Below are 21,943 nucleotides of genomic sequence, written 5' to 3'. Positions count from 1 at the left end.
TAAGATTCGAAGCAGATACATGTTTGCCTGTTCGTACTGGATTAGCCCATTAGATAACCAACGTTACCACCCACCACTGACCGCTCCGCGGATTGACCGCCGTTGGTCAGCCTCCACCGGCTTTTGATGAAGGTCTGCTACTGGGTTTCCTCGTGACGACGAATTTTTCAATAGGATCCTACGTGGAAATTTCCTTTATCGAGTTGGCACCGACGACTAGTATTTTAATGAGATCTATTGTTTATGGTAAATTGTAGCGTATGATGTCCACTAGTAGATGTTTTATGTGCTGAGACATTTTCTACTTATGGGAGGGTACGGCAAAATTTCATCCATTTGAAATTTCAAGCTAATTAATTCAGGTTTTTAGTTTATTATCATGTTGCTCTTCAAAATGAATTGCTTTCTGAAATCATATGAAAAGGGCAAGTAACTTTTTTTTATTCGACAGGACGAAATACAAACATTGTTTTAAAATTATACATATATCTCGGAACATTCTAGGTGTTAAATTATGCATCTTTCTCAGTTATGAATTAACTAGACCCCATTCGATAACCAGCACCACCCACCACCGACTACTCCGTACAATTGACCGCCTGCCAATCGGCCTCCACCAGCTTTTGATGAAGGTCTGCTGTTGGGTTTCTTCACGACGAGGAATTTTTTGATAGGATGCTGAGTGAAAATTTCCTTTATCAAGTTGGTATTGACGACTAGTCTTTCAATGACATCTACTGTTCATGGTAAATTGTTGAGTATTATGTTCGGCAGTATATACTTTATGTCCTAAGACATTTTCTATTTATGAGAGGATATAGTAAAATTCCATTCATTTGAAATTTCCAACTAATTAATTCGGCTTTTTAGTTTGTTATCATGTTGCTCTTCAAAATGCATTGCTTTCCGAAATCATATGAAACGGGCAAGTACCTTTTTTACCTATAGGACTAAATATAAACATTATTTTTTAAAATGGTCATATTTCTCGAAACGTTTCTAGGTTTTAAATTATACATCTTCATTAGTTATCTCATGGTTCTCACATCTCCACTAATATGTCTCAACTTGAATCTCTAATGCCTGCCTTCATCCTGAGTTTACTTCTACAGACCTAACCATAAAGGCTATCAGTAGGACCGCATTGCTACACCATAATGCCACCTTCACTCTAGCTCTCTTACTCAGGTTGCATTGATATACTGTAATGCTCACCTTCACTCCAAGTATATTCCACCAAACCAAATCATGAAGACTGCCCGTAACCGTGATGGTTAGATTCCTTCCTTAAAATATTGGTCAAACAATGATACACAAGGGTTGTCGACATTAGGCAAGGGACCGAGCACCCTCGCTTTGGCCGGGGAAGGTGCCTCGGCCCTCACCACCCACAGCGAGGGCATTGAGCAAGGGTATTAGGACCCTCACCTAGAGTCGGTGAGGGCCATGTTGCCCTCGCGAGCCCTTGATCCAAACAAAAAAGAAAGAGTAAAGGAAAGTAAAGAAAAAACCAAAAAAATATTTAAAAACTCAAAAAACTATATTAGAAAAAAAGGTCCATGTCGGCATCTTCCATGCCACGTAGGACTATTGATATTCAATTCAGCGATTTCCAGCCTAAATTAGTCGGATGGACTCAATTGGTGTGTAAATGTTTAGGATTAAGTTTGCATAATTGAAAGGTTTAGGACTGAATTACTATAAATGCAATAGATCTAAGAACTTTATTTGTACTTGTCTCATTCAAAAATTTAAGCAAATGAGGTATGTGCAAAATAAGATACATTAACTACTTCACATCTCCCCAATTCTATAATGTGAAACTTTTTTAACACAATTCATATAAGCATCTCTACAAACATTTACATGAACTAAGCTTCATGTAATGTGGACTAAACGACAATATGTAACATTTATTTCATTAAAAGAGAGCGCTCTCCGTCTCTCACACTTATATCCGCGGGCGCCAAAATCGAAAAGTTGCGCCGAACCCCAAAAGGACGCTCCACTGCTAACGTGCCCTAGCTTTTCCCTGATTCCTTCCAGTTCCCTCTCAAATCTCATGTGGGTCGCTTTTAATTAGTGCTATTTGGCCCCACGACAACTCATCTCCAGCCATTTGAACCCATTTGAATCCTCCTCTTCAAATCTTCCTACTACAGAGAGACAGCATGTAGAAACAACACCCTTTTGGCGCCAAAGTTTCAAACTTTACCACGAATTAGTCACAGTAGAGGGAAAATCAAACCTGCCCTGAATTACGAATTTCGAATTCAATCTTCCTAAGCACGCAGACGGACCATGGGCGTTATATAAATCTGACCCATCTTATGCTTAGGTTTGTGCGAGAGACCTGTTTGAAGAAATCCCTCAGAGAGAGTCGGCGGAGCAAATATGTATGTGGTGAAGCGAGATGGGCGTCAGGAGTCGGTGCACTTCGACAAGATCACTGCGAGGTTGAAGAAACTGAGTTATGGGTTGAGCACGGAGCACTGCGACCCCGTCTCGGTGGCGCAGAAGGTCTGTGCCGGGGTCTACAAGGGCGTTACCACCAGTCAGCTTGATGAATTGGCCGCTGAGACCGCTGCTGCCATGACTGCCAATCACCCTGACTATGCTTGCGTGAGTTGGATACTCATTCTTTTTGCTCGTTTTGAAATTGTACTCGGTCCTCTAGGCAATTGATCGAGATCTTCAAGTCTGATAATGTTCACCCTGATTACGCTTGTGTGTTTGTTTGGTGGCGTGTGTGCATTTGTGGTTCTGTGGAAGCGCTCGTGCGTTTTCTAGAACTCATTTCTGTATGGCTCAGGCGTGATGCGTGAGACTCTCCGTCTGAATGTTCTTTCTACTTTTTTGATAACGGTCATGCCAATTGATTTGTGAGATGGATCTGCCTCAGTTGACGATCTAGGTTTTTAATGACCAAGATGCTCGTTCAATTGGTCTCTAGTTTGTCCAATCAGCTAAGCTAATTTTGTTCTGCAGTTGGCTGCTAGGATTGCTGTTTCGAATCTTCACAAGAACACCAAAAAGTCATTTTCAGAGACGTAAGTGTGACAAAATTCATCTCTTACTGATGTCTTATTGAAAATATCTAGTCGGATGCATTGGATTCTCATTTCCTTTACTGAAAAGATATTGATTTTCTTTTTCGTTTTCTTTAATTTCTGATGCAGAATCAAGGATATGTACACCCATGTCAATGAAAGGTCTGCGCTAAAGGCTCCTCTGATTGCTGATGATGTTTATGAGATAATTATGAAGGTAATCAGCTGGTACTTTGTTGGACATGTTTCCTACTAGTGAAATTAGGCCTTGAGGTTGTGGCTTTTCTGGAAATGTGATGATTGCCTTAAAAGTGAGGCTTCTTCTTGTGACTAAGTTTTGTGCTTCTTTTTGTCTTGCAGAATGCTGCTCGTTTGGACAGTGAAATCATATATGATCGAGACTTTGATTATGACTACTTTGGTTTTAAAACACTTGAGAGGTCTTACCTTCTAAAGGTCCAAGGGAAGGTTGTGGAAAGGCCTCAGCACATGTTGATGAGGGTTGCTGTTGGAATTCACAAGGATGACATTGATTCTGCCATCAAAACATATCATATGATGTCTCAGCGATGGTTCACTCATGCTTCCCCCACCCTGTTCAATGCAGGAACACCTCGGCCTCAAGTACGTGCATTGCATCCATAAGGCTGAGATTTGATATCCATTGGGAATTGCATGTTCCTGCTGTCTTGAATTTTAAGATTTGCTGACATCATACTGTTGATTCATATTGGCAGTTAAGCAGTTGCTTCCTTGTGTGCATGAAAGAGGATAGTATTGAGGGCATATATGATACCTTGAAAGAGTGTGCAGTTATCAGTAAATCAGCTGGAGGGATTGGTGTATCTGTTCATAATATTCGTGCCACTGGTAGTTACATACGTGGTACGAATGGAACTTCCAATGGCATTGTTCCGATGCTACGAGTATTTAATGATACAGCTCGTTACGTAGATCAAGGGGGTGGCAAGAGAAAAGGTGATTTTAGCATGCCATCTCTATTCTTTTCTCTAGTTTTCTTTTTTTCCATTGGTGCCCTTATTATATTTCATTTCTTTAATTTGTGATTCGTGCCGCATTTAGGTGCTTTTGCTGTCTACTTGGAGCCTTGGCACGCTGATATCTTTGAGTTTCTTGATCTCAGGAAGAACCATGGGAAGGTATAGATAATATGCCAACGAATTTGTAGAAGTTTATCCATGCCTCAAATTTGTGTTTATCTTAATTCACATGTCTGTCATTTGTGTAATTGCATCTGCTTGAAATAGTTTCCTCTCTTTGTTGATGTACTTTGAAATTGCAGGAAGAGCATCGGGCTCGGGATCTGTTTTATGCCCTTTGGGTGCCTGATCTATTTATGGAAAGGGTTCAAAGTAATGGCCATTGGTCACTTTTCTGTCCAAACGAAGCTCCAGGTTTGGCAGATTGTTGGGGTGAAGAATATGAAAAGTTGTATTTGCGATATGAAAGAGAGGTACCTATTTCGGTCTGTTCTGCTACTTAAATCTGCTTGTGGTACATCTTGAAACAAGTCTGTTTATGACTTATCAGTCTCTGGAAGTAAAAGCTTCTATAATTGTTTCACTCCTTATGTAGGGCAAAGCAAAGAAGGTTGTCCAGGCCCAAAATTTATGGTTTGAAATACTGAAGGCCCAAATCGAAACTGGAAACCCCTACATGCTTTTTAAGGTGAGGAAACTGTCTTCAATCCATGTTCTCTGAGCTATAGTTCTACATTGCTGTTCGAGGGAATATTCTAGTGTTTTGTCTGATCTTGTTGTTCATGTAGGATACTTGCAATAGAAAGAGCAACCAGCAGAACCTGGGTACCATCAAATCTTCCAACCTCTGCACTGAGATTATTGAGTACACAAGTCCAACAGAAACGGCTGTGTGTAATCTAGCATCTATTGCTTTGCCAAGATTTGTCCGAGAGAAGGTTTGGCATGACTTTCCATATGGAGTTCTCTTCTTGGATTCACTCCATTAATATGTCCTTTTGTTGGTTATATTTAATTCTTCTTGATCACAGGGAATGGAATCAAGTCCGTCTAAGCTCGTCGGGAGCAGGGGATTCAAGAATAAATATTTTGACTTTGACAAACTGGCAGAGGTTTGTGTTATAACTCACCGCACATACTTTTTGCTGTTTGATTCCATACAATTTTTGCAGTGAAGCTTATTCCTAATGTCTGGTCAGGTTACTGCAATTGTTACTACGAACCTGAACAAGATTATCAATGTCAATTACTACCCTGTTGAAACTGCTAGAAGGTCAAACTTACGACATAGGCCAATTGGCATTGGCGTGCAAGGACTTGCTGATACGTTTATTTTGCTCGGTATGGCATTTGATTCGCCAGAGGTAAGTCAAGTCCAATCTTCTTATGTCTTGGTGATGGTGATTCCATTTGTTCTTGTCAGTAGTTTTTGCTGTGCACTTTCAGGCTCAGCAGTTAAACAAAGACATCTTTGAAACCATATACTATAATGCTTTGAAAGCTTCCACTGAGCTGGCTGCAAAAGAAGGGCCCTATGAGACATATGAAGGAAGTCCTGTCAGCAAGGTATGTTTCTGCAAGGAGCTTATTTTGTAGCGTTGTGATTCCTGAGTAGGCTTGTGATTCTCTGTTTCTTGCAGTGTTATAGCTAGTACTGAAAGTTAGAAAAGATTTAAAAAAAAAACAGTTCATTTGGGTGCTACTGATTCACGTGCCACCTTTCGGGATGTTAACTGTATTTTTTCTATCTTTTCTTTTTTTCAGAATGGTATAGGTATTGGTAGGCATTTTAATTGAGCCTAACTGGCAATGTTTTGATCCATGCTTTAGGGTGTTCTTCAGCCAGATATGTGGAATGTGACTCCTTCAGATCGTTGGGACTGGGTTGCTCTTAGGAACATGATATCAAAGAATGGAGTGAGGAACTCACTTCTTATAGCTCCCATGCCAACTGCTTCGACCAGTCAAATTCTTGGAAATAATGAGTGCTTTGAGCCATATACTTCCAACATATACAGCCGAAGAGTTCTCAGGTTGCTTTCTGGCATCAGTATTTGTTACATTTTATTTCATTTGGTTTTGCAACTTCTGACCGTGTCTATTTATGTTTTTCTTTGCAGCGGTGAATTTGTTGTTGTGAACAAACATCTTCTTCATGACTTAACGGAGATGGGTGTGTGGTCTCCGGCTGTCAAGAACAAGATAATATACGAGAACGGCTCTGTTCAGAAGATTCCAGAGGTTCCTGAAGAGCTAAAGCTTATATACAAGTATGCAACAGTGTTTCACTGGATATTCCTTTACCTCCCTCCATGTTACGTCATGTCTCGTGCTAAAAAATTCATGTGCTCACAGGACCGTGTGGGAGATCAAGCAGAAGACCTTGGTTGACATGGCTGCGGACCGTGGAAGCTACATTGACCAGAGTCAAAGCTTGAATATCCATATGGATCAACCCAATTTTGGAAAGCTTACTTCTCTACACTTCTATGCGTGGACCAGGGTACATTTACTTGTCATTATACACTCAATAGTCCTTGTTTATCCATGCTTCTTTGTAGTGCTGTGGGGGAAAACTTGTTATCCGAACTAATCTTTAGCAGCTCATCTCGCCCATATGTTTGTCCTGAAAGGGTCTCAAAACGGGGATGTACTATTTGCGAACCCGTGCTGCAGCTGATGCAATCAAGTTCACAGTGGACACTTCATTTATGAAAGTAGGGCTATAAATTTAACTTCTGTTTGGACATCAGCATTTCAGCTTTATGTGGAGCTCATTCCTTTTATGGCTATTTATGTTTGGTGATGCAGGAAAACGCTGCAACTCAAGCTCAAGACGACGACACGAAAATGGCTCAAGTGGTGTGTTCCTTAACAAACAGGGAAGAATGCATGGCATGTGGAAGTTGAAATGAGTTCCCCAAACAGATGCAATCGATGCAGTGCTTTCTGGGCCTGCCATTGCCATGGTGAATGGAACACACAGCTTGTGTGCTCAGTTCAAACCGAAATAGCTTTGGTTTTAATCTGAATGACAAGTTATCTGTATAGTTTTCAAATACTGATGTGGGTTGTTGAACTTGAAAGTGTATATCTTATGTTTGCATGGAGCATGAAATGGTTGGTTTTGCAACTTTTTGGCCCTCAACAAAAGGGGTCTCTGTACTTGAACTCGAAACAAACACGGTCGGTAGAGAATACTTGGGGGTGCGAGACAACTTCCTCTTAGATGACTCAAAAAGTGAACTTGCAACATCTAATCTCGTTAACTTCACTTATCTCTAATCATCGCAATTTGATCAGTTGGCAATTTTGTTCTCATCCAAAAGGATCTAGATTAATTGTCAATTTTTTCATGAATCTTTAAAATTTATCTAGTATTGACATCGAACCGACAATTTGTGTTATTGCCAATCGAATTTCAGATTTAGTTATGTAGTAAAAACCTTTTTTCCGTCTAATTTATTTGTCTCTCTTCAAGTGGACACTTGGATAAACCTTTTTCCCTCTAATTTATTTATTTCTCTCTAAGTGGGTACTTGGATAAACCTTTTTCCTAGTTTCAAGGATAGGAGACCCAACTGATCGGTCTGGTTCCGGACAATTCAATCATTGGATCGGTTGCATTTTTTTTAATTTATCGTTGGACTTTTTTTGTTAATGACATATTTACCATATTGCCTTTCATTAATTACATTGCATTATCGTTAAACCTCTAAGTTATACTAAGTATTTTAGGTGTAGGTTCACATTTACATTAGGAAATTTCTTTTAGAAAAAAGTACTATGCGATTTGAGCCCCCGATCGGTTTGATTGTTCCTAAAATTGGGAACCGAATCGATCGTAACATATTTCAATTCTATGAAATCAGGAATCAGACCGGAGCCCTGGGGAATTGGATCCAACCGGCCGGTCCATAATGGCTACTAAATCCCCCACGTCAGCTCGGTGTCATTGGATTTAGTAGCATTTTGTATTTCGGATGTGGTCAAACCGCGACCTCTGTAAACCGTGTCCCTACGAGCGTTGACCATCGCGCCCTTTTTGACTTTTGGATCCTCTCCTCGGAGCGTCCCAGTGAACCCCGTGGAAAGCTAAACGACAAAGCCTTAGATTTTGCTCCTCTCTTCTTCTTTTTTTCTATTTAATATGTTCACTAAAAGTGTTAAAACTTATCACCAAAGTATAGTTGAATTCTAAAACTTTCAGAGAAAGTGCAATCAAGTCCTAAAACTTAATAAATTAGTATAATTGAATCCTTTCGTTATCTTCGCCCAATTTAGTTAACACGGAAAATGATCACATAGCATTTTTATTGATTTCTCTCTCCTACGTGAAGCCGATGTGGCTAAAAGAAAAAAGATAAGTCCAAAATGACATCGTTTTGGTCAATATTTGATTTTTAACACAAATATTGATCAACTTAAATAAAAAATAAGGTAAATTTATTTATAAAAAAGAGAGAGAGAGAGAGGAAACAGCATCAAGGGCCCCTGATGGCCCTAGTCACCGCTGCCTCCCACCATAGCAGAAGGGGCCGGCGATGGTGGGTTGAGGGTTGGTCGGGGGTCGTCGAGTCTCGGCCGGTAGTCAATGACCTTGGCCGACGGCAGGCGAAGGCCAATAGGGGCCCTCACTATTGTTGCCCTTTTTGTTAATTTAGTTTATTTTTTTAGTTAATTTAATCAATAGTTATGTTAAAAATCAAATATGGACCAAAACGACGTCGTTTTGAACTTATTTTTTCTGTTTAAGACACGTCGGCGTCACGTAGGAGAGAAAAAGCAATTGAAAATGACACGTCGGTATTTTTCGTTAGCTTAATTAGGCAGAGTTAACGGAAAGACTCGATTGTACCTGTTTGTCAAATTGTAGGACTTAATTGCATTTTCTAAAAGTTTTAAGACTTAATTGCACGACAAGTTTTAGGATTTCCGTTACACATATCTTTTTTTTTTTTTCTTTTTTATGTCGGTTGGGGATTTCCGTTCGCTTCCGTTATCCAAACACGCAGTCTTGTCGGTGTCGTCCGCCGACTGCTCCCCTTAAGAAAACAGAGAAATCTACGAACCAAAGAGTGAAAACTTCAGATTCCACCGCAAACGAAAAACGAGATTATAATAATAACACCCGTGGAAACCCATGATTAGAAAATCTTCATAGCTGAGCTTACTCTCCCGAAAACAGATATTATTGACATTAGAACGTTAAACTAACCACGAAATTCTATTTCTGATATCTCCGCCACCCTGTGTACCGACATCGCCAAGCAAAGCGGTGGAGAACTTCAAGAACAAGATACTCGCTATGAACGCCAGACGTTCACACCATGCTTTTTGACCTTTGTCAACTCGTGCTCCAATGTTTATCCGTCGACGAGCTCGAGAGGTGAAGCCGAAAGGCGGCGTTTACATTGTTGTTTCCTCGCCTACCCCGATCGCTAGTCTCGGACCTTTATTTATGCGGCCCTTCTTTTCAAGCTCTCGTCCATTGAGTTTGCTGAAGGGTGCATCGAGTCATGTTGGAGCCGAAGGTGGCCAAACCGAGCGACAAAGCGCCGGTCTTCTTTTCTGGGCCGGACAGGGGAAGAGAGATGTCGGCCATGGTCCTGGCTTTGACTCGCGTGGTGGCCGGAGAAGTTCCTGGCGATACCGATACCGATACCGAGGGATGGTGTTCTTTTCCCTCCAGAGGAGTCCTGGGATTGGAGAGAGGCCATGGCGATTCATCGACTGAGCGGCCATCGGTCGAGACGCTTTGGAGAGCCCCTGGAAGAGGACCGTGGGTCGATGCTGCGAGAGGTAATTGAGATGGTTAGGAGTTTTATTGGCTTTCGAGAGACATCCGATAAATTAGGATGAATAATGAAATGCGGAGATGCTAAGCATGACCTATCAACAAATTATCGGTTTAGCTCACAGATCATCTTTTTCTTGCACTTTGCATTTGATTGGTCCGTGATATCGCGCCGGTTGTGCAACATGTTTTGTGGTGGGGAACCTTTACATACTTTCCTGTGCCTTTCCTTTCCAATTCTTTCGCTATAGGCATCATGGAAGGTCCTAGCGTGAGCACGACGAACCATGCAACTCCAACGTACGAGTACAGCAACAGCACAGCTATGATGTCCATGTCCAAGGACGAACCCCAACCGAGAAGAAAATACAGAGGAGTCAGGCAGAGGCCATGGGGGAAGTGGGCAGCCGAGATCCGAGACCCGGTCAAGGCTGCGAGGGTTTGGCTAGGCACGTTTGAGACGGCCGAAGCAGCGGCCCGAGCGTACGACGCTGCGGCCTTGAAGTTCCGAGGCAACAAGGCCAAGCTCAACTTCCCGGAGAACGTCGTTGCCCGTCTGCCTCTGACTGATCCTCCCGTGACCCACCTGGCGGTTTCGGGTTCCCCAAAGACCCCTTCGTCCGTTCCGGCGAACACAAAGCCTCAGTTTGTCTCGGGTCAGGATCAAGGATTCGACGAGTGGTGCTCTTGGTTGTCTCCCCATCCTGATCCTGCGTGTTCTAGTTTGTTGCGGTCGCCGCCGCCTTCTTAATCTTCAGTTCGGAAAGCAGGATCATTTGCTTTCCCAAATTGGTCTGATTCCGGCCATTTCAGCTCCACCTCTGGGCAGTTTTGAACATACTCAAATCTCCTGCTTATTCGTCTTGTTCGCTCTTTTTTCATTAGTTGTATGTGCACCTGTTTGCGATTTTAGAATTTGGCCTTATTTTTGTTGTAACATGTCTTTTCTTTGAAGTGTAAATCCACGGTGAAATATGAACGAAACTTTTGACCCGAATTTGGCCTCCATGGTATTATCGTCCCCATGAATCAGTGTCTGCTTAAGTTCTTAGTTCAGCCACATAAAATCATCGCACCGTGTGAAATATAGCTATCGACAATGTCTCCTTTTCCTCATCCTCCCTATCTCTCCCCACCGGCTCGCGGTGGACCGCCGTCTTTGACTGCCTCAACAATGTCCCAGTTGGCGAAGCCGCCGCAACCTCGGTGGCAATATTATTTTATCTGTTTTATATGACTTATTGACAGTTGGCCAAGTTTTTAGGGAATTTTAGATCGGAAATTGGAAGTCGTCACCAATTCGAATTTCACAAACAGCATGCAAACTGTTCTAGATTAGCCCACTTGTATAGGTAAAAAAATAAAAAATAAAAAATAAAAAATTCATGAGACTTATAGGATGTTCCATGAGCCTCCAAATAGTTTAGCCTTCGCATATGTACCTCTAAATTATATGGAAAAAAAAATTAACATCTTCTTGAGTTGCTTCAACCAAACAGTGGTGTGCAAGCATGCCAGATTTCCTCGGAACTCGGATCGGATCACCCGAAAAATAGGATCGGGAATCGGTTCTCGCTCAAACAGGTCCGAGAACCGATTTCAATTTTTGGGAACCGGTTGAAACCGGTCCGGTCCCCGGGTTCTAGGTGAAGACCCACCTGGAGCGGTTTTAAAACCGGTTTTAGCTACTATTTAAAAAATAAATAAACCTATCTCACTTCTTTTGCCAACCTTGCCACACCTCTTTTGTTTCGTCTTTCCCAATCCCATCTCGTCGTGCTCTCTCTCATTGTCACCATCATTGGCGCCTCAAAGACGCAACACAACTCGTCATCCGATCGCCATGCCCAGTGAGCCGTTCTTTTCAAGGTGTGGGCAATCGTGGGAGATCCTCCATCGCTCGATGTATCCGTGTCGCCTGCTATTAACACGGTACGCTTTTCCGACGAGAGTGTCCCCTTTGGTTGCTCTGAAATGTTTGGGGCGGTTCCGTGCTTGTCTATGTGTACTGCAGTCAATTTTCTCAAATCCATAAGCAGCTACAGACAAAACTACTATGAACAATCATCCGAGAAATATACCACAAGCTTCGCCAGCACGCTACAACGCCGAACTAGTCTCGGAATGTTCCAAAAAGCCTAACTTTTTTAATTTCTTGAGATCATTCTGGATCCAAGTTCTCTATCACGCACCGTGCTCTGCTCTCGGGATCAATCCTGTTAAACAATCCACAGTTTGTTCATTTGATTACTCTCCCTAAGTTGCCTTACTATTATAACCCGATAGTGTTTGGGTATGTTAATGTGCTAGCGCTTGGAATTTGGATTTCTTTTTTGTTTTCAATAGGACCCCGACATTGTTGTGTAATATGTTTTCAGTTGATGGACCAAGACAATGACATAACAATGAAAGTGCATGGACATAATGAAATGAGGGAATTGCCATTCCATGGAGTTGATGAAGTGGAATCGATCATGAGTGCGACAAAAAAGGCAACAATGCCTAGCCCCCTTCCTCCTCTTAGCAAAAAGCAAGCTAATCACTCGGAGGCCTAGGATCATTTTTCAAGAATCTTAGATGATAAGACACAAAAAACAATTGAGGTAAAGTGCATTTACTGTGGGATTGAGTATGAATGTCATGTTAATCATGGAACATCTACTATGTGGAAGCACTTGAGCAAGTGGAAAAAGTATCCCCATGCACATAAGAAGCAAACTATTTTTGTACCACGTAACAAAGATGTGGCTGGCGAGGTAGGGGAAAATACTGGTGGTGGTAGTGTCTTAACGACGTGGAAGTTTAACCAAGAACGTAGTAGGCACATGCTTGCTCATATGATCATTATTGATGAACAACCTTTTTCCATGGTTGAGCGTGTCGGTTTTCATGATTATGTCACTGAATCACAACCTCTCTTCCGACATGTGTCACAATTTACGATTGCTAGAGATTGTATGAAGTTGTATTTGAGTGAAGGAACTTATTTGAAAGCTTACTTTGGTAAACTTAATTCTAGGATTGCACTCTCGACTGATGTGTGTAGTTCCATTCAAAACTTGAGCTATTTATGTCTCATTGCGCATTTTGTTGATGAAAACTGGAAGTTGCATAAAAGAATCATCAATTTTGTAGTGATGCATAGTCACACAAGGTTAGGGAGGCTGGGAAGATGGTGGAGAAATGCATTTATGAGTGGGGAATAGAAAGAAAGGTCTCCACAGTAATGGTTGATAATACTAGTTCCAATGATGTAGCCGTTGGTTATTTGAAGGAAAAATTCTCAAGTGAAAAGTTTTTGATCCGGAATGGTGATTATTTATATACGAGATGCACTGCTCATATAGTATACTTGATTGTAAAAGATGGATCGAAAGAGGTGTATGATTATATTGCACGTATCCAAAACATAGTTAGACATGTGAGGAGTTCTCCTATGAGAACAAAAAAATTTCAATCTTGTATTGAGAGTGAGAGGATCACATACAAGAGTTTGGTTTGTCTCGATGTTGCCACTAGATGGAACTCCACTTATTTAATGTTGGACACTGCCATAAAGTTTAGAAAAGCTTTTGAAAGAATGCAAGAAGATGATTTATCTTTCTTAAGGGATATTGACAATGACGCTCCTTGAAATGAAGATTGGGAAAATGTCATCATTCTTTCTAAATTTTTGAAACAATTTTATGATGCCACTAAACAGATGTCGAGGAGTTCGTATGTTACGTCAAATGATTATTTTGAGGAGATAGCTTTTTTTTGTATAAATATTTGAATGATGCTTGGGCCCAAAGCTTAAAGCTATGGGAACAAAAATGAAAGAGAAGTTTGACAAGTATTATGGGAGTTTGGATAAAGTGAATATGATGATGTTGAGTGCGGTTGCATTGGATCCTACAAAAAATTGCATTATGTGAAGTTCATTTATGGACAAATGTATGATGATGAAGCGAAAATTGATAAGATGCATGATAAGATGAAGCTTGCCTTGGAGAGCTTGTTTGAATTTTATGAGCAATCCTTTGTTGGTTCTTCTAGCAAACGAAATTTTCATGGTTCAAGTGTGAATACTAGCGATAGTGGTTCCAATGCTAGTGACAATGAAGCTAACAGCAAGTATGACATCCAAGCTTGACGAAAAAGGTTTCTTCACCCGAAGAAAAATGCGTTTGATGACAAAAAATCTGAGCTTGATCGATATATTGAAGTTGAAAGTGAAGATGTCCTTAACTTTGATCTTTTGATGTGGCGGAAGAATAATGGGTCAAAGTACAAAATCTTATCATTGATGTCTCGGGATGTTTTATCCATTCCCGTCACTACCATTGCTTCGGAGTCAACTTTTAGTACATCGGGCCGTGTGCTAGATGGCTTTCTAAGTTCTTTGACTCCTAAAGTGGTTGAAGGTCGGATTTGCACTCGGGATTGGTTGAGAGCCATTTGCATGCTGATTAATATTGAAGAGTACATCAAGAAAGCGGAAAAGTTTGAGTCGGGTAAGTTGTGTGTATTTTTCTTTCTATCTTGTAATTCATTAGCATATCTATCTATTGAATGAGTATTTTTCTAATCTCTTTTTCAGTTTTTAGATTTGGATTGTCTTACCGACAACATTATCCTTGGTAAATAGACTTTATTTTATGGAAACTCCGATTTTGTGGTAAGTAAATAGACTTCATCGATCGGCACTTTTGTACTTATCTCTAGAGCATGGTTTCTTGCCGATTTTCCTTTATGTATGAATTTGAAGTCTTTGTGAGAGATTTTGTTCTAAGTAGATTGGCTCATGATATCACTCTTGGAGGAGGAGTTATACTTGCAAGTTTCAAAGTGGGTTTCGAATCTTTTGACTTGCAAGACAAAAAAAGAGATTATTAGTGGATTTCAGTGGTAGTGTGATAGGAAAAATTGCATTTGTTAATTCAGCATTTTGTAGGATCATTATTTCTTTTGGTGGATTGTAACTTCCATTATTATATTTTGGATTGTTGCTTTTGATGGATTATCATTTTTATTGTTCATATCGGGAATTGTTACTTTTGGTAAATAATGAGTTTTATTATTCACCTTTTACTTTGGATCATTTCATCGATACTCATATTATTTTGATGGAAAAAATGAAATCAGAAAAAGAAACAGAAGGAAAACAGGTTCTCGAGTAGACTCTAGAATCGGATCGAAAAACATGGTCTGTTTCAAAGCAGATTTTAGGATAAATAGGGTTGGTTCTCAATTCTAAAAATTGAGAATTGGTTATAAAAGCGTCGGTTTCGGGGTCTTGGTTTGTGCCCCACGCACCCAGCCCATGCTCAACCCTACCAAACACATCATTAGCTTTTCTCGTTTTGCAAGAAATAATTATTACTATTGGGCTTGAAGCGGACCGCTCTTGACCTTTAGATTGGGAGGCTTGGGAGTCCTCTAGAGACCAAAGAACAAAGATTTGGAGAAAGAATTACATTCATTTGCTAGTGCCTGTTTAGTAACACTCCTATTTCTCTTATTCATGTTCTTTTATTTTAGGAAATAAAAAAGAATAAAAATTTATTTAGTAAAGTCAGTTAATATTTTTGTTCTCGGAACGGATTTGAAACATGAAACAAGAAGTAACATAAATCAATTTCTCTGTTCCTCTAATAGAATTTGAGAAAAATTATTTCTGCTCAGAAATTATTCTCGAGAATAGAATTGTTACCATACATGCCCTTAGTATGATCCCCGAATAATTTTCTGTTTAAATTTTCAGTTTTTTAACGGCGACTAGTTTGCTTTTCCGAGTCACAATGGGTGCACAAATAGTTTTCTCATTCAGACAAGACATTTCAGTCCGAAGCCTGCGAGGGCCTGGGCTGAGCTCTGCTAATGCTTCCTGTGGGTCCGGCCTGAGCCTAATCTAGGCCCGCCGAATGGCGGGTTTTGTACGGGGAGAGTGAGACGTACGGGGCTTGACAAAAAAAAAAAAAACTGTGACGTACGGTGATTCCGCAAACGACCTTGGCGAGCGGCGAAGGTGTTGCTGCGTGGAGTCACGGCCTTGAGCAGAAGTAGCGTTCTTCTGCTTCGCACATGAAGTGGGTTTCTGCTTCTAAGCTCAATCTCTCCCTCGTTGGTCTTGTGGGTGTTGCTGGTTTCGTCTTCGCCTTGAAAAGAGATGGCGTAGTCGGGTCCTTCGGCGGCCTCTCGTCTTTATTCCGGAGAAAGAATCATCTTGCAGCGAAATACTCTGTGCCCGGTTTGCAAAATCTTGGCAACAATTGTTTCCTCAATGTTGTCTTGCAGGTACTGAGGCTTCTTGCCCGTGGTAATCAAGCTTGGTGACTGAGTCTTCTTGTTTTGCCCTTTCTTTGTTGTGTCTTTACCTTTGCCAAAGCTCTCCGGTTTAAAGGAGCTCGTGGGGAACGTGGAAGTAAGATCTTGATCAAAAAGATAATCCTGATTAGCGTGTTTGGGTGCTTCGGTGTGAATGAGGATATTCATGTCCTGAGCTAGGGTGGTTGTCTGATTGATGGGTTTGATTTTGTTTGGCTAAAGAAGATGGAGACTTTTGCAGGCTCTGGCCAGTTGTTCGTGCTTCCAACCTTTTGTCCACAAGGTCTTGGATGAATGTGAAATGACAGTCGCGGAAGAGAGGGCAGAAATGATGCCACTAACCCTTGCATTGGACGATCTGTTCGAAGGTAACACTTCAAGTTTAACGGAGACTCAAAGTTTGAGGTTGCGACTTAAGAGACCATATATTTCTCTTAATCTTGAAATTGGTTGATGGGGGAAACTCATTGGAAGTTGCGAGTTGAGTAGGGAGTTTCTTTTTTCATCCGATGGTTGGCTGGAATTTCACAATGCTGAATGGAGATGCAGCAGTATCACATTTATAGCTTGATTAAACGTGTATCATTTCTTTTATTAGCCCAAATTTGAAAGAACAAAGAGAAGAAAAGTGGAACGGCTTTCTTGTCCTCGAACCATTGAAAAAATTCAAGCATCAATTAGACTGTATAAACATCTTGTTGGTCATTGCAAAGTTTTTATCTTTGCTCTTCACTTAGTTATCAAGAACTGATACATGTCAGTTCTGCAGAGCTATGCATTTCTGCTGATAGAAGGGTAGTATTAAGCCCACGAAGAGTGATGCTTGAGATGGCCCACTATATACCCAATTTCAATTTGACAAGCCAGCAGGTGCTGTTATATATCTTAAATTGTTTTATTTGATGACTTTAAGATTTTCCGACTTTTAGCACAGTCTCCTTGTTTGGTGCTTAGGATGCAGCAGAAGCACTCCTCCATATTCTCTCCTCCTTAAGGGAGGAATTTTCAGAGTGGTACGTTCCGGTTCGAAGTCCTCTAGCCGTTGTTTCTGATACTACCAGTAGGGTTCTTTCTTCAAAGGGTACAGACAGCCAAAGTGAACAGAAAAGATGGCAGAAGCACTTCCTCGGGCCTTTTGATGGGATAATTCGTAGCTTTTTAACATGTCAAAGTTGTTCATCGCAGGTTCACATGGCCTTTGCAAGGATATTTGTTTTGAAAGCCTTTGATTAGACACTTTGTCATTTTATTGGATGCCCATTATGACTCTGACCTTGGGTCTGAACTGTATGTTGTTGTTCAGGTTCAGACATAAAGGTTGTAGACTTGTAGTGATCTACTTATTCATCTGCTGAATAATGGGTTTTTCTTGTTCTTGCAGATTTCACTGAATTTTGAATTGTTCCAAACTTTGCTGCTTTCTCCCGTGCTGTGCAATGGCTCAACCATTGTAAGTTCACTAAGGATGTACCTAGATATAGTTTGAATTCCTTGTGATTTTGTTTTCACCATGGGACTTATTTTTTTGGAATAGATAGGGGATTGTACATTGCGAGATTGCTTAAAGCAGTTTGTTGCTGCTGAGAGAGTTGCCAATTACCATTGTAGTCGATGTTGGCACATTGCTGCAGCGAAGTACTTATTGTTGGTTAGAGCAAGTGAGGTATTTCTGTCGTGCTCAACTGCTTTGGGGCAAATTATACTTGAATTTGCACATGTTTTATACTCATGTTCCCTAATCCTGGTTTGGGATGTTAGACGCCACCCATCTCTCCATGTCGTGTGAAGACTTTTTAGAAATAATGTGAAGTTACTTAGTGCTTATATGGATCGATGTTGCTTTTATACCTTTTTCCCCAGATGGATATCATGAAACTTAAGTCATGCAGTGGTGGAGATTTCTGTGACTGCCAAAATCAGTTCAATCTCGAGATGCTACCTTGGTCGAATGATTTTTCGCGTACTATTAGGCAGTCAACTATTGCTCGCCTGCCGGAGGTACTACTGAGCCTTTGCCCAGCTTGATGTAGATGAAGTTATGATCTCTTTCGATGGTTGAATTAGATTCCTGAAGGCTCTTTCCAAGCTTCTCACTGATTGTATTCGCTTTTTTTATACATAGTGCACCTTCTTGTGGGCACAGCAGCAATTACACAGGATGTTGAATTTCATGAAATCTAAAGTCATGATTCATTCTCACAAATGGAATTGGCTTATGCATTCTTTATGGTAGATGTGGCTCATACTTCTAGAAGCAATTATAAAGTCAATATAGCATCATATTTTTTGTGTAAGTGGATATTCTTGGAGATTATGTTGTGAATTTCCGGAACTTTACTACAAGTATTTGATTTGAATTTGTGGATTTAAATCCAGCATACGAAAGGAGAAATTTAATACACTTTGACTCTTTTAAGTGGAAGATATTTCCTTTTAATTGTTAGACGACTCAAGGCTTCTCTTTTGACACGTTGGAATGATGAATAACAGAACTGTAGAAGGATGAGGTCAACATCCATAGCCCACTTTCTTAAATTTTAATGAGGGCGTAGCTTGAAGCAGGTATCCCATTGTTTGCCAGCCTTAATGAACCGATAGAAGTTCCCTATTGGGAAAATGTGGATGCTACTCTATGCTGTATTGTAAAAATAAACCAAATCTGAAATGCTAAAAGCTTAAGGAAAAGAAAAGAGTTTTAGAAATTAGAAGTTGCTCCAAATAGTCCATAGCCTTCCTTATGTAGAGCTTCTCCTTTTCTCCCCTCCTATCATGAGGTAAAAACAATTTTCACGTGGATTTTGTTAACCAGTGCCCCAGAGGTTTTGTTCAAGTAACCAAGTTAGGAAACTTTGGAATTTCCCATGCACTCATTATCCTTGTATTAAGAGATACAATCTTTTGAAGATTGCATTATTCCAAGTCAAGTATGTTTAACAAGTGTGTTGGAAACATTTGTTAGCAAGAGCCTTTTCACTATCAGAGGGCTAAATTTGTGTGCTTTCTGCCTGCAGATTTTATGCATTCAGTTGCAACGGGCTTCGGTGAATGAATTTGGAGAGCCTCTAAAACTTCAGGTGCTCGAGGATTCTTCCTTGAGGTTTCACTGGCAATTTTGCTCTGACAAGATTTATAGGGATATGTTCGGCACTTCTCTTTATTACTTGATGAAGTCCTGCCGGTGTGCTGTCTAATAGATTGCAATTCTCTTGAACTGAGTACCTTGTCTAGCTCTGGATCTTTATTAGTCATGTTGTCTGTTCCCAAGCATGTTAATCAAATGATTTTCCTTGTTGTCCCCTTTTCCAGCTCAAAGCAGATTGGGAGTAGATAAAACATGATTGTCTTCCTGTGACCTTTTATTCGTGTTCTGTTTTGGAACTTCCAGTGCTGTGGTCCAATATTTTGCTATTCTCACTGTGCAATGACATTATTGATGATTGTAGGGGCACATTTCATTTCCATTGGTTCTGGACCTCTCTCCTTACACGACAAATTGGTTGGGGATGCAAATCAGGAAAGGAAGTGTTCCCGCTGGGCAAGGGAACCTTAATAATCAACAAATAAGCCCACTTTCCATGCAGTCTAGTGCCCATATTGATTCAGAAAGTCATAGTATCTGGTTAAGAGGGCTATTTGACTGCGAATTTGGGTCTGTTATGCCGCAGAAACCCTTCAAAAAAGAGGGCGAGGTAGGGTATGGACCCAGCTCTAGTAACTCGTGTAACGATGAATGCATGGAATCCCATTGCAAGGTTAGTCAAATCCATACCTTATGTGCTACTGAATTAGCTGTAGTGACTAACAATTATAGAATCGCATTATTAGTACAAAAAAAAAATAAACTAAACTGACCATTTATACGATAAGAGTTGGATCATGTATCTCTTTTTGGCAAATATTGCTTGGCAGGCTCATATCTATTTTGCTTCATTTCTCGTCTTGGATCTTCGCCCCTATTCTCAATGTGCCTCCTGTTAAATGCAAAGGCGTTCTATGTTCTTTTGTTGAGTAACTGATTTCTCACAAGTTAGCTAGAAATTCTTCAGCTTGGTATTCTCCAAATTGCCCGGTTTTCTTAAACTTTCATGGTTCCCTCCCTTGGAGTGTAGGATGTGATGCCCCAAGCTTCAAAAAGTCATTGCTACTGTCTTGTTTCAGTGGTGGAACATTTTGGAAGAACGGGAAGCGGCCATTATACAGTTTACAGAAGGGTAAGAACAGAGCCGCCTGAGGAGGAAAATCAGCCACGCTTGGAAACTGCCTCTGAACAATGGTTTTACATTTCAGATTCAGAGGTGTACAATGTTTCAGAAAGTGACGTTCTTGCCGCTGAGGCTAGCTTGCTCTTTTACGAGAGATTGGTATAGGGATGAGATGTACATGTCGTAAGAAGTAGTTGCCCAGAATGGTTGAAGTTCCATGGTCAGAGAAACTGAGGCTTTAATTTAAAATGCATATGTGAGAAATGAAGAGTGAACCCACAATGCATTTCTGACATGAAAGGAAGCTTTAGCAACCCAGGCACGGGTGATTTCGTATGATTGCACACTCCTTGGCATGGTGAAGATTCAAGGGCATGCTCTGCCCAAACAAAAAAGATCAAAAGATTTATACGTCGTCTTCTAAGGATATGGGGATTTCAGCAGGCAAGATTGTGCAACCCTGCGAGAAATATCCATGATGAAAGAGTATCCTTGAGACCCATTTTTGTTTTCATGTTCGGGGGACATATCTTGAGTTGTTGATTATATAATTCTTTCAGTTGATCATAGTTTCCGTCTTTGTTGGCTAGGTTGCTCATTATAGGGAAACCGAAGTATGACCAACTTCCATTCTGACCTTTGTAGTCTTTCTGGGTTAAAGTACTTTGCCAAACGGGTGGCTGACTGCACCATCTATATGTTAATGATCATGTCTGTCCTTCCTGGCATCTGAATTGCTCAAAGGCATTAATAGCCATCAGGTTCGCATGTTTATTATGCTCATTGGGAAGGACAGACTCGAGACAACTTGGAAGAAAAGAAAGTGTACTCATGTATCCGTGTCTATGGATTCTAATGCCTGCCTGTTGTGGTCACCAAAAGAGAAAAATCCTTAGTATTTTATAAGTTGTGTTAGGAGAGAACACATTGTCTAATTGAAATCTTGTCATGAAATGAGGATTCATTTTCAAGATTCGAGCTGTGCACTTGCCGGTATACTCAATTCACTTTGTGGAAACATTTTCCCGGGGTGGTATGGTACGGGGTGTCGTATTCGTTTGGTATGTACAGAGTCAGCCACAAGTGCAGATGTCCGATTCTTTTTTAGTGATATCATTCCGACATGTCATGTGATGCAATGTTTACTCATCATGATGATGATGCGTGAATTAGACGCCCCTTGCTAATGGAATTTTATCGACGGATCTTGAAAATTTAAATCTCGAATAGATACTTATTGCTGCTGGGCATCTTAATTTCCGTAACTCCAAATGGCTCTTGAAATGTGTATCGTTGAACCTTTTATTGTCAAGGTTTAGCCGGACTTACTTCTGAAACATGAGAGCTGGCCAATTTTACGTAAGTGTTACAGTCCGAGTTTCCTCACAAAAAGAGATCGACTTGCGACTCTCTTGCATCATCAACAGACTAATAAATATGGTGAGTGCATATCCACCTTAACTCGAAACCTTTCTTTGAGACAATCCCACCACTCCTATAGCTCACCATGATCAAATAGATTTAGGGTTGAACATAATAAACTGACCGAATCGGGAATCACCCAAATCAGATCGAACTGGCCAG

At 40.7% G+C, this 21,943-nt stretch overlaps 4 protein-coding genes across 5 annotated transcripts in view; all 4 read left to right on the top strand.

Annotated features, from left to right (window-relative positions):
* LOC125314150 (tRNA(His) guanylyltransferase 2-like) overlaps nt 1-21,943 on the top strand; it is a 206,931-nt gene that overhangs the window by 132,435 nt on the left and 52,553 nt on the right. The gene's annotated exons all lie outside the window — the stretch shown is intronic.
* Nucleotides 1,943-7,184, top strand: LOC115727830 (ribonucleoside-diphosphate reductase large subunit). Its single transcript, XM_030658124.2, has 17 exons — nt 1,943-2,622; nt 2,989-3,050; nt 3,180-3,267; nt 3,411-3,674; nt 3,788-4,028; nt 4,134-4,210; nt 4,354-4,524; nt 4,647-4,739; nt 4,840-4,989; nt 5,083-5,163; nt 5,251-5,415; nt 5,498-5,617; nt 5,882-6,084; nt 6,172-6,321; nt 6,407-6,554; nt 6,685-6,768; nt 6,863-7,184. Exons 1-17 carry the CDS (start codon nt 2,395-2,397, stop codon nt 6,959-6,961), a joined length of 2,424 nt encoding a protein of 807 aa, XP_030513984.1. The 5' UTR covers nt 1,943-2,394; the 3' UTR covers nt 6,962-7,184.
* LOC115727818 (ethylene-responsive transcription factor ERF110-like) lies at nt 9,439-10,834 on the top strand. The gene is made up of 2 exons (XM_030658104.2): nt 9,439-9,853; nt 10,100-10,834. The coding sequence occupies exons 1-2, from the start codon at nt 9,571-9,573 to the stop codon at nt 10,597-10,599; spliced, it is 783 nt and encodes a 260-aa protein (XP_030513964.1). The 5' UTR covers nt 9,439-9,570; the 3' UTR covers nt 10,600-10,834.
* LOC115727831 (ubiquitin carboxyl-terminal hydrolase 27-like) lies at nt 15,823-21,085 on the top strand. The gene is made up of 10 exons (XM_030658126.2): nt 15,823-16,127; nt 16,399-16,525; nt 16,927-17,027; nt 17,112-17,342; nt 17,539-17,607; nt 17,692-17,820; nt 18,018-18,155; nt 19,169-19,231; nt 19,601-19,909; nt 20,267-21,085. Exons 1-10 carry the CDS (start codon nt 15,915-15,917, stop codon nt 20,522-20,524), a joined length of 1,638 nt encoding a protein of 545 aa, XP_030513986.1. The 5' UTR covers nt 15,823-15,914; the 3' UTR covers nt 20,525-21,085.

This window comes from Rhodamnia argentea, chromosome 1, assembly GCF_020921035.1.
Source record: "Rhodamnia argentea isolate NSW1041297 chromosome 1, ASM2092103v1, whole genome shotgun sequence".
Classification (NCBI taxonomy): Eukaryota; Viridiplantae; Streptophyta; class Magnoliopsida; order Myrtales; family Myrtaceae; genus Rhodamnia; species Rhodamnia argentea.
The sequence above is the reverse complement of the archived record's forward strand: the minus strand, read 5'-3'. Positions and strand labels throughout refer to the sequence as shown.

Excerpts from the sequence above, each read along its gene's own strand:
- LOC115727831 (XM_030658126.2), top strand. The coding sequence starts at position 15,915 with ATGAAGTGGGTTTCTGCTTCTAAGCTCAATCTCTCCCTCGTTGGTCTT. Across the intron at positions 16,526-16,926 it reads ATTGGACGATCTGTTCGAAG|AGCTATGCATTTCTGCTGAT; the intron begins GTAACACTTCAA and ends TCAGTTCTGCAG. Across the intron at positions 18,156-19,168 it reads CTATTGCTCGCCTGCCGGAG|ATTTTATGCATTCAGTTGCA; the intron begins GTACTACTGAGC and ends TTCTGCCTGCAG.
- LOC115727818 (XM_030658104.2), top strand. The coding sequence starts at position 9,571 with ATGTTGGAGCCGAAGGTGGCCAAACCGAGCGACAAAGCGCCGGTCTTC. Across the intron at positions 9,854-10,099 it reads GTGGGTCGATGCTGCGAGAG|GCATCATGGAAGGTCCTAGC; the intron begins GTAATTGAGATG and ends CTTTCGCTATAG.
- LOC115727830 (XM_030658124.2), top strand. The coding sequence starts at position 2,395 with ATGTATGTGGTGAAGCGAGATGGGCGTCAGGAGTCGGTGCACTTCGAC. Across the intron at positions 6,085-6,171 it reads TACAGCCGAAGAGTTCTCAG|CGGTGAATTTGTTGTTGTGA; the intron begins GTTGCTTTCTGG and ends TTTTCTTTGCAG. Across the intron at positions 6,322-6,406 it reads GAGCTAAAGCTTATATACAA|GACCGTGTGGGAGATCAAGC; the intron begins GTATGCAACAGT and ends ATGTGCTCACAG.